The 16,567-nt window shown below is 35.4% G+C and overlaps 1 protein-coding gene across 2 annotated transcripts; it reads right to left on the reverse strand.

Annotated features, from left to right (window-relative positions):
- Window positions 1–868: 868 nt before the first annotated feature.
- On the reverse strand, window positions 869–15,613 carry LOC119638102 (odorant receptor coreceptor). 2 transcript variants are annotated; one of them, XM_038034727.1, is made up of 8 exons: window positions 15,440–15,613; window positions 9,644–9,953; window positions 9,393–9,529; window positions 8,950–9,327; window positions 8,644–8,842; window positions 4,127–4,331; window positions 1,315–1,470; window positions 869–1,038 (listed from the first exon to the last, which is right to left on the reverse strand). In XM_038034727.1, exons 2-8 carry the CDS (start codon window positions 9,949–9,951, stop codon window positions 988–990), a joined length of 1,434 nt encoding a protein of 477 aa, XP_037890655.1. In that variant the 5' UTR covers window positions 9,952–9,953; window positions 15,440–15,613; the 3' UTR covers window positions 869–987. The 2 variants fall into 2 exon arrangements, 1 of the variants encoding a protein (XP_037890655.1); XR_005247379.1 differs by lacking the exon at window positions 869–1,038 and having other exon boundaries at window positions 1,382–1,470; window positions 2,121–4,331.
- Window positions 15,614–16,567: the final 954 nt, after the last annotated feature.

Raw genomic sequence — 16,567 nt, forward strand, 5'->3', positions numbered from 1 at the left:
ATGCGAGCAGGTGACTTCTGATATTCTCGATGGCTTTTCCATGTACGATAGTTCCCATCGCAGCGAGTTTGCAGCGATGAGGCAGATGTCTCTTGATGTTTTAGATGGTTATCTACGGTGAAGGCGTTAATCCCACGGTGCTCGATGATATAAGTAAGCGAAGTAGGCAAGCGCATGGGCGGGCGATTGATCAGATAGAAAGATGTTCCTGCGACCTTAAGGTCGATAGCAGCCGGGAAAGTACACCAATGCGTTGTACAATGCCTGACGCATTGGTTGAAACTGAAAAAGTACTATAGAGTAATACCGTTATGTATGGCCGTATCTGCTCTCTGCGTTACGGGTAATGGGTATTTTAAAATTTTCAGCTTCGCTTGCACTGCAAACTTTTCCTAAGAGCCCCTAAGCATTAGCTCGGCATACTAAAAAACAGAAAAATTAACAGCATGCATCCTTGCCTGATGAATGTTTAAAAAGAAAAGACTCTGAATCGATAAGCAGAAAAATAAAATAATGTGATGAAGTTACATACTTGTACATGAGGAGCCGAATGGAAGAGAAATTTATTTAATGACAATAAAAAAAACTATTTGAAGTTCTTAAGACCTCTAAGAACTGCTAAGGCCTGGGACCTTTAAGGGCTGTTCTAAAACTAACGTCAAAGCTAGCATATCAATGTACTTTGTTGGATATGTGTGTTTGAATAATACAAAAAAAAAAAAACTTTTCCATATCATCCCTACAATCGTCAATGATGAAATTAAAAGCAACTCATATATATCTGTGGTGATATCTATTAAATTATCGAAGGGGGAAAAAAATGTAATATTTACTCTACTTTATTTATTTATTTATTTATTTTTTTATACGAAATATAAATAAACGAAATACACGTTTTATTGCATTCGCCATGATTGGGTTTTAGTTATCAGTGATGATGGACGTAAAGATGATGATGAAAATTTTATAGCAAAAGATGCAATCACTTTATTTCAGTTGCACCAACACCATGAAATATGTGACCACTGCCCCCAGTACCTATAAATATATAGAAAGCAATCAAACATGTATCTGATATACGTTTATATATACAAAACTGGATTTTTACTGTCCTGTTGCTTATGCCTTATGCTCGAATATGTAATGTAAGATTGTTTACATGTGTAAGCGAGCGTTCGCTCGTCATTTCATCAGTGTTACATTGGTTAACAGTTGAGCAATAGCAAGCAACAATACAAGCATCAAGTTGTGTTCAGTAATTAAATAATTATTACTCTTATTTATTTTTTATTTTTTTTGTCATCAAAGACATACCGAAGCAAACAAATCCAATGAAACGGTAAAGAATTTTGCACCCGATATGGACATTGCTTTTTGGCATTGTTGACAAACGATTTGTACAAATGTCTTGGCTTCTTCTGAACCATCATACCAATGACATGAATAAGCCGCCTCCATAACCGATGAACTCTATCAAATTCGAAAGAAAATAAAAAAAAAAAAAGAAAAAATAGAACAACATTCATTATGTAGCATCATAAAACACCAAAGACAATAAAGCAATATAATACTACTTCACCAAACAAAAAAAAAAAAAAAAAAAAAAAAAAATTGACATGCTTCGATACTCAACACAGTATAACATAAATTTTCATTCGTTTATTCAGTATTTATAAGACCATGAAACTGTTAGCTATAACCGAGAAGCAATTAGTTGCTCAAAGTCATAAAATGTTTGGTATGTTTCAAGGCTATATGACACATTAATCAGAAACTTATGTGTATCGTTGAATGAATGCAGATTAAAAAGAACTTTTCTTCTTTTTCCATTCAACTAACTTTCAGAACAACTAGTTGTTACTCTACTGTGACCACAGATATGCAATTTGTTAAGTGTTCATATTGACGTCAATGCAGAATTTTACCCTAACTAAATCTTAGCTTAGATGCAAGTGTAAACATCAATGTGTGTTATATGTCGAAATTTTCTTTTAACTTTTCAAAATATTTTCGAAGCAATCGTGCATATGTAATATTGCGTTGATGCATAATTATCAGGCGTTTCTTTGACGTGAGATATTTTAACAAAAATTTACAATATTTTATAAATTTATTATTACTTTTAGGTTATAAAAATGCCTGTCGATAATCGTACTCATATTCCTCATATTATCTTGTATCACTTTGGAAAAGGATGGAAAGCAGCGCAGTCACTTCACGATTTCAACGAATTTTTCGGTGAGGACACAATCAGCGAAAGTCGATGCAGGGAATGGTTTGCCCATTCCAAATCTGGCGACACTAGCTTGGAAGATAAGCCAGGACTAGGTCGATCATCGAATTTCGAGAACCAGTCGCAATAACTTAGTGGCGGACGTCAAAGCTTGGATTGCTTCTAATAAGGGTGAATTCTTTGCCCATGTAATCGACCGTCTTCCAGGGAAGTAGCGCAGTCACTTTGCGATCTCAAGGAAGTTTTCGGTGAGGGCACAATCAGTGAAAGTCCTCGCAGGCAATGGTTTGCCCGTTTTAAATAACTCAGGAAGAGTTCGGCTCTCGGATTTCGGCGACCAGGCGCAATAATTTAGCCGCCGATGTCAATCGATGGATTGCCCTCAGGAACCGTTAATTCTCTACCCGTGTAATCGGCCGCCTTCCAAGCAAATGGAAAGCCACCATTTACTTCAATTATTGAATCTACGCTCCGGATTAGTCATTTAAATATTATTACTGTTGAATTTTTATGTTTACTTTTCCTTAACAAATAGTGTTCATAAGCACTGATACCTGATAAAATCGTTTAAGAACGCCTGATAGTTATGCACCAATGTATTGTATTAATTGTTTGCATGTATTTGTATGACAAGTAACATCTATTGGTGAAAATGATAAAGTAATGCAAAGTAGGAATGTGCACAAAGGTTAAATTCGATTTTAACTTTTCTCTTCATAGTTTTGTCTTCTTCAATTTTCCATTTAGTATTGTTGATTTGTTCAATATATACAGATACTAATCATGGAATGCTTATAAGAGCACTTTCGACACTCATAACTTTTGTTGTTTGATTTGAACAAATTTACTGTCAAGCCCGTCAAACAGTTTTAGAAGCTTCTGGTGGTGCTCCTCCATCATATCCCATTGTCGTTTCGTCGCTTAACGAGCTTAAACTTTCAAGGAGCTTTCGAATAGCTTTGCATTTGCTTAATTAAATGTTTCTAGAGATTTTCAAGCAATTGGACAGATCGAAGAAGGGAGAATATGACTACCATACCATTTAACGGAAAATGCCATTCCGAATATCACGGTTTCATTGCTTGCCAAGCAAAGAAGCAAAAGGCGCTCTATGACTGGGAATGAAAAATGGATCCACCGGGCTAATCCCAAGCGAAAAAAAATACGGTTAATCCAGGATCGCCATCCCCAGCGACAACGCAACGGAATATTCATGGCCATATGGTTTTCCTGTGCATACGATTGAATCAGCAAGCTGCAGTGTGTTACGAGCTGCTAATAACGAACGAAATTGTTACTGCGGATGTCTACCGATATCAATTGAAAAAATTCAACGTTCGATTGAGCAGAAGTTGTGGTTAGCAAACACAAAGCCACCCGCTTGCATGGCGACGTCCGCCACACGTTGTAAGAGATGTTAAGGATACATTGTTACTGCACCCAACGTACCCACCAGACGTAGCGACATCTTATTACCACTCGTGAAGTACGCACGGTTGTGTTTTGTTTAACAGAATTATTACACCATCATGGCCGGTAAGTCACTTTTTCTGTTTCTAACTTGTTGTTGTTGGTTCATATTCTGCCTTAGTGGACGCTTGAATACATATATATTTACCCATACATACATAATGCTGTGATGAAGCATGGCTCGGCTGGCATGCGGTTTCGAAATCCTGAAGAAGTGTGAAAAGAGGTCGATGATTGAATCATTGCCAAACCAGTATCGTTCTTTTGACACAATATCTCCACGTTGCCGGACGGAAAATATTTGACTTAATATATAATGTATCAGTTTTGCTCAATAAATACCTTTTTCAAGTGAGTAAATGATCAAAATACATGCAAGTACCTAATAAGTAAGTAGTGCATACATGTATATATCTACGTTACCTCCTCAATCAGACGATTGCCAAATATACAGAAATGAAACACTTGTGCCAACGAATAACCCAAATAACCGACGACACCGAGTGCATAAACATTAACGCCCGTAATTTTGGTCGCTTGGTATGCCAATAGCGTCAATTTTATAGTTGCCGTCAACATATGCAATAATAATGCGACGCCATAAGTGTCACCTATGGCTGCTACTAATCTAAAAAAAAATTAAAAACACATAAGCCGTTGAATGCGGCAAAGCAATTGCGTTAAAGAATTATTAAAAAAAAAAAAGTTTAAAACTGTTTTAAAAAGTTTATTTTGAAAAAAGATTTTAATTTTTTTCCGCAACTGAAATCTTTTTTTTTAATTTTCCGATAAAAACTTCTAAAAAAGTTTTTTTTAATTTATTTATTTAAATTTATCTTGCAATTAAAATTGTTATTATTATTGTATTAATGTGAACCACCAGGCAAAAAAAAACTACAGTAAGCCACGACTCATCGCTCAATACTCTACACCACCCCTTAATTATTCAGTTAATTATTTTACAAAATAAGACGTCACGTGGGAAGTATTGGGGAAAACTGGTCTGGCTCAATAATATTTGTCTCAGTGTACCAAATTTTATCACCAGAAGTAAGCAGGGCTTAACTCAAATCGAAAATTGATCCTGAGTTGACTGGTCTACCGTAGGTTCTTCATACAACCATATAAACTGAAATATTTTGAGCTCTTTACAAGTTAAATGTCATCGCTTATTATATAAGTGGTTTTGCAATATATTAGAAAATATTTTTCTTAATGAAAATTTTAGAGAACAAAGCTTGTCTGAGATTTCTTCATACATAATAAGAATCATTTTCTAAATCGATTTAAGGCTGTCTGCCTGTCCGTATGTCCATGTATTATTGTGTTCGGCCTGTCTGTCGCCATTTTCAAGATATTTTGATAAAATTTGATACATTGACGTGACGAATGCTATTGAAAATGGTTCGTATCGGACCACCTTTTCAGCCACGTCTTATATAACGCCTTATTTTGATAAGTCGTTACGAGAAAATGTATTGTAATTTTTAGAAACTTATGACAAAAACCATCTAGTAATAAGGGGAGGCCTTCGGGGCAAGCCCATTGTCGTACAAACGTTCCCACGGAAACTGAGCCTATCTACGGTAAAAAGGTGTAATTTTCAATACTTCTTGCCGGAAATTCGTTCATAACCATAATTCGGCATAAAAATGAACTTTTAATCTTTTAAAAAAAGTTTTCTTGGCTTCTAATAATAATATTTTAATAATAATATTTTGCCGCGATGTAGTTAACACGTAAGTACCAAATGAACTTTACCGAATTTGGACCAAATACATCGACTTTTTGGATTCCAAACTATATAAGGTTTCTAATAAAAAGAAGGGTTTATATGACAATATTTTATAATGAGAATTTTTTCATTATAGTAATTTTACGCGAACCAGATTTCAACCACATAAATCTATTTCTTGAATACCACTCCATATAAGACTGCTTAGGAAAAGCAAGACCTTTAGAACAAGATTTCATTTTTAATATTTTATGATGAAAATTAATTCATATTAGTAAGAACTTAACGACAGCATGTTTCGATCACATGGGTCCATTTTTTAGGCTCTAACATATAAAGGAGTTATCACGAAAAACAAGACCTTACAAGGAAAGAAAGTCCAATTGTTAATTTTCTCTGAAGAAAAACGTAAACTTTTGAAAATTTTTGAGGAAGTAAATTAAGTTTGTTCAATTTTGATCACAGTATATGACACTTTGGGCATCCGCCAATAGGCGGGCTTTCATAAATGCATGTCTTTGCATGAAAATAATATGTAATTTCTGGTGTGTTAATGAGAAAACGAGTGAGTAATTTTACTAGGTTTAGGGCCAGAAACCATAAATTATCAGTTTTCCTGACCAAAGAAATCTGACTGCAACGGTGTTCATCAACATCGGGTTGGGACGGGCAAGTGTTTGAACACGGGGTGGAGACAAGAAATTGGTACACCGATGGTTCAAAATTGGAAAACGGAAAAATTGAGGTTGGGGTTTGTGGCCCGAGTTTTTAAAAGGTCATATCGATGTAGATATAGTTCCTCCATATTTCAAGCAGAAGTTTACGCAATCTCCGAATGTGTCTCTGAATGCTTAAGAACACAGTGCAGAAGAGAGCGGATCTGCATCTATGCCGACAGTCAAACAGTCTTAAAGGGGCGAATGATAAGTTCTAGGCTTGTGTTGGAGTGTCTTGAAAAACTCAATGAGCTAGGCAGGCACAATGTAGGTGCCCGACTATTCGAGTGTCGAGGATAACGAAAGAGCTGTCTGTATAGCCAACAGGGAACCCGAGGGATCATGCTAAGTTCTGCACCGCACATAAGAAATCGGATTGCCGCTGGAAGCAATGTGCAGGACAATGGCATGCAAAAAGATCCATAAAATCTTTTGGTATGAGACATAAACTACTGGAGCTAAGAAGAAGCGAGGGTTCGTCATTGGGCTAAAACATTACAATGTACTCTGTGATCAAAAATGAAGACGAATTAGATCTATTATATCCATTATTCCAAATCTATACCGTCGCTTTCAACTAATCCCCCTCAGATACTGTACACTTATACCAATGTTTTTTTGCCCGAAATAGTTCGATTCGGAATTGTTTTCAAAGTTTTTTGCGATTCCGCTTTTATCGCTTCAATAGCACCAAAACGTTATCGCCCGCGTGATCTTTTGGGTTTAGAAAAGAGCCGGAAGTCACGTTGAGCTAAAGCTAGTGAACAGGGTGGTTTCAAAGAACTAATGCCCAAGATTTGACACTTGTCAGGCCCACAATATTTTTTAAGATGCTGGTGACTGAGCCGTTTGAAATGACATCGGTGGCGCCAAGGTGTCGGTTTTCAAGTATCGAATCTTTGATTTCTTTGACGTGACTTTTATTGGTCAAGGTTGATGGTGGCCCGGGACGTTTCTTGTCTCCACTCCGTTCCCGGTCTTCTTTGAACTGTTTATAACACTTGCGAACATTTCTTTGCGACAAAAAGTCTGTTCTCTCTGTAACTTCCTAATGGTTTTTGCATAAGAAATTCGCAGACCAAATTTCATGCAAGAGAGACAAACATTAGCAAGACAGATAGACGAGCTTCAATTGTGTAAATTGAGAAAACTCTGCTAAGTTGTTTTCAAGTATATGGTCTTTAACGGTTAGTCGGAATCGACTATGAGCTTTGAGTTTGTTTTCATTCAACTTTTGACAAGAAGAAATGCAAAATTTTAAAAATTCTGGTAAATAATCTAAACAATGTATATAAGAAACTTTGAATTGCTTTTTATTTCATGAAATATTAAAAAAAAAAGAAAGCATGCAAATCATAAAGTTTTGCAAAAGAAGTTCAATAAACAAGTAAGAAAATTATAGTCGGGCAAGGGCGATTCTTGAATACCCTACACCACAGGGTTAAACGCAATTCCTATTTTGATTATAGAAAACAAAAATTTTATGTTGTTTCTCATTTGCCTGAGGGGTCGAGCAGACAAAAAGTCTCAGCTATTCAGCTATCTTAAGTTCAAATGTCAAGGCGGTAGAGTTTTCAATAAACGCGATAGGCTTAAATGCTAGTGCTAGTGCTTCAAGACTATTTATTTTGTGGCTAAATGAATAATAATAATAATAATATATTTTGTTGCGATATAAAGACATATTTGCCATGTGCGGCACGAACCGCGCCCAGAATGTCAACTAATGTAGTACAAATTTAATCCTTACATATGGCAGTGTCCAAAAATAGGTGTAGATGTTCAAAATTTTGTAGATGTTCAAAATTTTGTTCAAAATTTTGTGTTTTTATTATGAAATTACACTTATGGATCAATTTTCATTAGTACATATTAACACTTCGACTTTTCTGCTCTACAAAGGATCAATATTCGTGAAAATCCTTATGAGGATAGGATCCAAAAAATTCGCCGAGTTGGTACAGTTAATTGTAGTTTTCACCATGAAGCATTTAAAATTATACCTCCCTGTCGTGTGAACTTCAAAGTTTTCATACCATAGTGGTCGAAAAAGTGGACCGATCCGGACCATTTTTAATAGTGTTTGTTCTTGGGTCGAAGCACGTCACCGATTGTCCTCAAAATATCTCAAAAGTTGCGAGCTTTAGCATGAACGCAAATTTACATGGGCAGACATCGGACAGATGGATGGACAGACTTAACTCAATTGAGATTATAATTCTGAAACAATCGATATAATAAAATGTGGGTCTATGTTAAGCGCTTCTGCGTGTTACAAAGGCGCACACTAACTTAATATACCTGAACTGGTGTAGAGTATAAAAATCCACCCTATGAAGTCTACATTTTACAGTTTCGTATGGCAAGAAATTTTATAAAAATTTACTATCTTCGTATATGCTCCTGATGATATAAAAAGAAATAGGGATTTTTTCTTTAGCTATTTGAACATTTTATTGTGAATTTGGTTTTTACCGTTTTCTACTTACCTTACAACATGTTTGTGCCGTTCCACCCAATATTTAATGGCGCTGCGTACCATCATTTCTTGTTTTTTAGTTAAACCATTCGGATTGTTATTGTTAAACGTTTGTAGGGTCGAGGGGGCACGAAACTGAGCGCCCCAATCCGCTTTGCTGCTATAAATGCCCGACAAATCTAAACCGTTGCTTGAAGGTGGTTCTTTTTCTACGACGAGAAACATACATACATACGTACACATACACATATATGCAAGCATGCATTTATACTCTTATAGATGTTAAACAATTAAAATGCATTTACTAAGAATTCACCTTCATTTTCAATCAATTCGGCCTTGGAATGTGCTGACAATGAACGAAATAGAGCTCCAGAATCGGGACGAAACGTATCCAATGAGGCGGATAATTCCATTAATGGTTTCATAATACTCTTTAGATGTTGCAATTGCTCACAAGCGAATATTAACCATGAACAGAATAATATATCGCATAAATTTGCATGAGATAGAGCGAACAGTATAAAGTACGCTTGATAGATAAAGGATATGATATACGATATTCCGCTGCTGGCATCCCAAGGGTAAAAAGATTTAATTGGTAAACGGGGTATCTCCACAGTTATGGTGGAATTATTCTCCTTATCAACAGCAAATTTAACACTTTCACCAAAAAATGTTAGAGTAACCCACGCTGCAAAATTCATTATAATTCGATTTTTATTTATGTAGGCGGGCATTTCGTTTACATTTACATACCTACAGCTGATGCAACTGTAGTAAGCATTACTAAGAAGAATAATTTACGCATTTTCGCTAAAGCAATTGAATGATAACGTGCATCGGATTCAGCGAACAAAGGATGCGTATTGACTTGATTCCATATACTAATAGTTCTATAATATCCAAAGAAAGCCAAAGAATAAAAAAAAAAAAAAAAGACAACAACAAAAGCAAAATTTATATAATTAGTTCGCTTGACTTCCCCCAACCGACACCAACATATTTACCGATAAAAATTTTTCTGACTGCAGGCCAAGTAAATAAACTTTGTAATGCTGTGTGTAAAGAAGAGAACTGTAATAGTATTACCAGATAATTCATTGACTTCATCCGCATTCAAGGCCATATTGACCAATATCGATAAAAATTGTAATACAATTAAAGCGAGATGTATGGATGAATAGATTTTTTTCCCAAGTGCCGACCCGCTAGTGAACGCATGCATAAATAAACCCGAAAATTTCATCAATTTGATGTTGGGCATAAGGTCGGCAACAAGTCCAACATATTTTCCTGGCTGTAAATCGGTAGCCATTGCTGAAATATATTGTAAAGTTTGTTAAAAAAGAGAGTTTTAAAATTTCTTATATATATATATATATAGTGTTGTTTATATATATATGATAATAGCTTGCCATTCAAGGATATACGCATATTCTCTTTTTAGTTTTCTCGATAATATTCTTCCGGTACGTCAGATATTCAATTGAGATAATTTGACAATAAAGTTTCCCCTTCATTTTAAGGGATTTCTTGTTTAAAAAAAAAAAAAAGGGAAAAAAGTGTCATCAGCAAAACATTGTCCAAACTTACTTTCTCTACTTTTTTTCTACGTTCTAATAACATTTGAGATTCACTATGCAAGCAATTCGTCTCTTTGGACGACTTTCGTAAAAATGCTTTCTTTCGTAATAGAAATAAACATAAAAGCGTAGCTCATCATGTGAAGGGACAGTGTTGCGTAGCAGAATCCAATCCATGCAGGATACTTATGGATCAGGGTATTTTAAGCTTGCAGGGACATATATAATACCTAGTAGAGTTTAAGATAGGATCACTTTTTATTATGCCGATCTATCAGAATCATTTCTCTCTGTTCGCCTGACCGTCTATCTATGCATTTTTGTGTTCCAGCTGCAGGTCATAGTTTTCGATCTAAGAATCGATCTAAGCTTGTCTGTCTGCATGTACGTGTGATCTCTGTTCATGCAATTTTGTGTTCATACTACAGATCACAATTTTTGAGATATTCTGACGAAAGTTGTTACGAACGCCATTAAAAATAGTTTGCATCGATGCACTTTTTCGATCACTCCTCATATGACGGCCTATTTTCAAAAATAGTTATATGGAAAAAAATTGCGATATTTTAAATGTCGCGACAAAAATTGCCAGATAATAGCATGTCGGTATTTTAAATTGTTGTGAAAAGTTGGATGGGGCAATTGAATCACTCTAATCCAACCATCCATACGAATGGGACCTAATTTTAGTTATTTCATGGTAAGAATTGGTTCATATGCGTAAATTGGCAAAGAAACCAACCTTATCAAATTTGCACCAAGTGAGTCTATTTTTAGGTTATTACTGCATAAGGATTCTTAGGATATGTCAACAAGGCCTAATTGTTGATGTTTTATGATGAAAGTTTATTCATGACAACAATTGGACGTAAAAATTACGTGCATCAAATTTGAACCGTGTGGGTCTTGTTCGTGAACCCTACCCCTTATATGGATTTCAGGAAAGGATTTAATTTTTAATAGTTCATGATGCAAATCAGCCGATAGTAGCGATTGAGCAAAAAAATTGACGGTGCGGAGTTTGAATAATACAAGTCTTTTTTTTTTGACCTTAAGCAAGCCCTTGTGTGAAGAGAAAGTTTGATTTCTAGTTTTTTAGGACGGCAACGAAAAAATAATAAAATATTGTTGAAGTAAATTAAATTTGATAAATTTTGATCATGTCACGCGATGTTTTGGGCACTCGCCAATACGCGTGCTTTCATGAACGCCTTGACATAAAAATAATGTGGTATTTTTTACTAACACGAGTGAACAACTTTACTAGGTGAAGTGGTGCAGGGTATCCAATGTTCAGCCTTGTCCAACTGTAACGTTCTTACTTACCATTTTAACGGCCAATCATTTAGGATAATTTGGTGCTTGTCAGAAATAGCGCGCAAATGCAAATTTCGTTCTAGAAGTTTTCTTGTCGAAGGCGTGTAATGGTCTGGGCGGCCAGTCATTGATCAGGTGGATGAAATGCTTCATGCAAGTAAGGACTCGGGACCCATCTGAACTTAAGATTTCATTGCTAAACTAAACATTTACCAAAAGCATGCTTGCATAAAGTTGAATTCAGAAAGAAGAAGAACAAGTAAAGAGAATTTTGAATCTTTTATAAACTTACTGTATGATATCTAATAAAGTGAATATCCATCTACGGGTCCTTTTAGAAAACAAGTGAAATTGAGCCATTGAGGTAACGGGCGAAGAAACGCGAGTAACGTATAAAAATAATTTGCAAAATAGGCCGAAGTTCAAGGTCGACAAAGCTATACGAATGATACCAAAGCTAGGGGCGACGTAAAGTAACGTAAACGGAATCGTGTGGCTTTAACTTGGCCACCCGAATTATTCTACTCTCTACTGCTAACAAAGATGTGATTAAAGGGCGCATCCAAGGTAAATTAAGTTCCAGAAAAGGTCGATATAGAAAAGCATTGTCTTCCAGCACTCTATTACTCCGCAGAAACTTATATTTATAAAAGAGCTTAACTGCGCCGATTTCATGAATTCATCCTGTAACCCAAGACATGTCCCTCCCATTTGCACTTTTACACTTTTTGCACAATTCTCTTAATGGTATGAAATCACTTTTAAAAGAAGTTTGGAAAAATTACGTGTCTCAGTTTTCCCTCAGATATCCTAGAAATCCTACAGTAATGCCATAATGGTTTCACGTCAAAAACGGCCAAATGTATAGCGATCAATATTGACATTTATGTTGTGTAATAAAATTAATCTAAAATACATAGAAATTGCTTTTGCTTCTTGATGAAAAAATGCCACAAATATTTTTCTTCAACACATATATTACATATTATATAAAAGTAGTAAGAAAGAATTATGTTTGATTGTGACCGAATCTTTTATACCCATCATCTTTACCTTAAAAAAAAGAAAAAAAGTCAAAGAACTAAACTTTCATGCTCTATGATATCGAGCTGCTGACGCAGCTGATTTCTTATGCGTGCCCCTGGAAAAGTTTAAGTCATTTCCAAATTGTTTTGTAAATTTGTTGGCGATACTGTCACTTTCGCTAACGGGAGAATGTTTACCACAAATAATATTAGAGTTGCGCAGACAGATAGGGGCAACAGACGGACGGGTTTAGCTGCATTCCAAATTAGAAACTGGGCAAGAATTTATATATTTTATGGGGTTTTTGAAGCTGATTTTGTGTCACATTATCATATTGGGTAGGCGTGGCCCACTTTTTCCACTTTTGTTCAGGTGCTACAGCATCGTCCATAGAATGTGTTTTCAAGTTTTTATAAATTTGATCCGTTATAGTTTATGAACAATGAGCCAAAAACCAATTTTTTATCTCTACTGAAAAACAGATGTGTTCTCAGTTTTCATGGTGCTGAGGGCGTGTACTTCGTTTGTGCAAGAACTTCCATTGTTTCTGCCAAATTTTAAGTCAATAGCTGCATTTTTGCGGCCAGGAGCATGTTGACAACGGACGTCACACAGTTGTGCAGGCGGACAGTTGGGCAGATGAACAGACGGACATGCTTAAATCGATTCACAATTTGATGCTGATCAAGAATTTTTATACTTTGTGAAGTTTCTAGTGCTTCCCTCTGGGTGTTGCAAACGTTTTGAATAAATGAATATAGCCGACATGCTTCAGTGACGGGTATAAAAATAAAGTAAGGAAAAGCCAGGGACGTCGGCAAAATCTGTGGTGGTTTTCCTAATAACAATTTTTGTCAGCGTAGCAACTTGCAAGTTTATGCCCAGCAAAACGATCACTGTTCGGTACGTACGGGTGGCCGAGTAGACAAAGGATTGCGTCTAACAACTCAATGATCACGGGTTCAAACCCCAAGAGCGGTAGAGACTTCGTGACAGGCAAGCATATGATCTAAGTTATCCGGCAGCCTTTAATTCATACTTTTTAAATGTATTTACAAAATAGGTAGACAATAAATAAGTGATCATCACGGAATCCACGGGATGAAACGTTGCGATAAAGTATTCAATCTCGTGAAGAGCCATACTGGTCAAAAAGCCTAGAAAAGTTGTAGGTGCTAATTAGGGCAAAAAGTGGTGAACCGGAAGAAGTTACGCTATCAAAATGATTAATTAAAAAACTCTGACATGTAATAGTGAAGAACATGACGCATTCTAAGCTACATCTGTCCGATTAGAATGGAAAGGCTTCAAGAAAGCACGAAGCAAAACAAGTTTATATATTATACAAATCGGTAACATATAAGGGTAGAGGAAACAGTTTTTTAAGATAAGACCAATTTTTACTTTTTTGTAGAATGAACCTTCTTTTGTGAAATCTCTGACAATTATGGTACCTTGACGTTTGATTTATCCTGGTCCCGATCTATATTGGGAAGATCACTGGACTATCGTTACTTCAGTAGATTTTTTTTGTTTAATATGAGCAACAAATCAGCGGATTTCACTTGACTCGTGTAAGACGATGATTGTCACAAAGAAGAGAGGAAAGAGAAAGAAATGCAGTGGATGCAGTGGACTTAAGCGCAGTGAGTGTACGTCCAATTGATAAGTGTTGGCTGAGCACTAACTGTTTATATAGACAGTCGCGATTCTTACACGCACGGCTATTGAGACGGATATGATGATATTGATTTACATAAATTTCATTAATATCTTCTGAGAGAAAATTGGTAAACATGAAAATGAATGAACAGAGTAAGTACGGTCCATCGCTAGATACTATTTTTGCCATTTCTCAGCAATTTGCGAATTGCATCTCGAAAAAGGTCTCGTCTTTTGTAGCTATCCACAAAAGAGCCCAAAAATCGAAGCACCGGGTAATTAATTACCCGATTAATACTGCACTGTATGGAATCGAATTCCTTCATACTGAAAACTCACGATGTCATGACTTTTGACATATCATTGGAACAAAGCCTAATGCACCATGTCCAGCATTAATTTGTACTCTCAGTAAATTAAACTTTCGTTTATAAGTTACCAGTTAAAAAACAAATAGCAACATTATATTGTGGCAATGACGACCATTCAATACCTTACATCACATTGTCTAACACAGCTCTTAGTTGTGTATGAAATTACTGCTACGGGTGAATTTTCATCAATAAATATTGAAAATTACACGTTTTTGCCATATAAACTCCAGTTATCTTTGTCTGAAAGGGGATTGAAAAATTACCGCAGTCGGTCCAAAGTTTTCATGCTAATTTACAATGCCGAAACACTAGTGCTTATCCCCTTTCCCTGAGAAATTTTGAAAATTGCAATTTTGTCAAAAGTGTGGACCGGTCGAGAAAACGAATCGATCCGAACCCTTTTCAATGGTGTTCTTCCGTGTTCGTCCAAAATATCCCAAAAATTGCGTCTTGTAACTTGACCACAAACTCAAATTCACAGACATAAGACGGACGGGCGGACGGGCGGACAGACAGTCTTAGATCAGTTAAAGATTATGATTCTGAATCGATTGATATAATAAACGGTGGGTCTACGTTAAGCCCTTCTACTTGTTACATACGCCCATACATACTTAGTCACTTAATATACCCTTTACCACAACTGGTGTAAGATGTAAAAAACATCGATGTAGGATTTGGCGCGAATGTATATGAGATTGACGTAAATCATTTAGCCAGCCGTAGCCAGCATTGTGCTGCAAGTGAGAATAGCTTTCACATGTGTATACCTTTGAAGCAAGATTTATTTTACAAAATTTTTTTTTTTGTTAATATCACGATTCATTTAACTTTAGTATACCTTTACTTATTTACTTTTCCCTCGTTCACTAAATTTCTTTATTTTCTTTTATTTAATTTTCTTCTTTTTTTTTTTATGACTTCGTTGTTCTCTTAACTTTGCTTAAACATTTTTTGTATATTTCGTTTTCTTTATATAATATTTTAATGTTCAAAAATTCAAATTTTGTTGCGATTCTCTCTTTTTGAAAGAATTTAACAAAAATGAATAAAAATAAATAAAAACAAAATGAATAAATTAAACAAATTTTTTAGAAATTAATTGGAAAATTTCGTTACGGAACGATGTTATTTAGTTCTTTAAGTCCTAACACTAAATGACTTTTATTTGAAATGTGTGTATAACCGAAAGGTGTTCTTAAAGAATGTTTGAATATATTCTCACGCTCACACAAACACACATACACATACACACACACAAACACATACTTATGCATACACCGCGCATAGATGGGCTTACTTGTGCGTATTTAAATTAAGAATTTCGAAAATTCAAATACTGGCGCCCGTTCTCATTAATTGAAAATCAATTGCAACATATGACGTGGTTTAGAATGATTTTTAAAATCAATATCATACGAAACGTTACTAACGCATAACATATATGCGGGCCCGACTTTGACCGATGTTGATATTGAAACTTGAAAATAATAATTATTCTAATATTTAATGCATTGCGCACAAACAAACACATATGCGTTAAAAAAAAAAAAAACATATACACAATTAACGACCGCCATCAACAACTATCCATCTATTCTATTAAATATGAATACATTATTGCTTAGGATTTCCGCAGTTGAACTAAAACAATTGTTAGAAAGTCCGAAAATTCCCACAATTACTTCCTATTCGTCGTTATTATACGTTTCATAAACTTTGGCGTAAATTTCTTGCCTACAATATAATATGTGAATCTAAATTCAATAGCGTTTTCAAACCAATCAGGTATTTTAGTATAATATATATTCAAGGGAATATAAGTCGACCTCAAGCCAACTACAAGTGTTTACCACATCAAAAGGTATTGTATTAAATCCCAAGTAAATATGTATGTGCTTTCACCTTTTTTCTCTCTCTCTCTCTCTCTCTCTCTCTCTCTCCTACTTTTCAATGGATTGCATGCGAT

The sequence above is a fragment of the Glossina fuscipes genome, unplaced genomic scaffold, assembly GCF_014805625.2.
Source record: "Glossina fuscipes isolate IAEA_lab_2018 unplaced genomic scaffold, Yale_Gfus_2 73, whole genome shotgun sequence".
Taxonomy (NCBI): Eukaryota; Metazoa; Arthropoda; class Insecta; order Diptera; family Glossinidae; genus Glossina; species Glossina fuscipes.

Excerpts from the sequence above, each read along its gene's own strand:
- LOC119638102 (XM_038034727.1), bottom strand. The coding sequence starts at position 9,951 with ATGGCTACCGATTTACAGCCAGGAAAATATGTTGGACTTGTTGCCGAC. Across the intron at positions 8,843-8,949 it reads CGAATTGATTGAAAATGAAG|AAAAAGAACCACCTTCAAGC; the intron begins GTGAATTCTTAG and ends TTCTCGTCGTAG. Across the intron at positions 1,039-1,314 it reads CATTGGATTTGTTTGCTTCG|GTACTGGGGGCAGTGGTCAC; the intron begins GTATGTCTTTGA and ends ATATATTTATAG.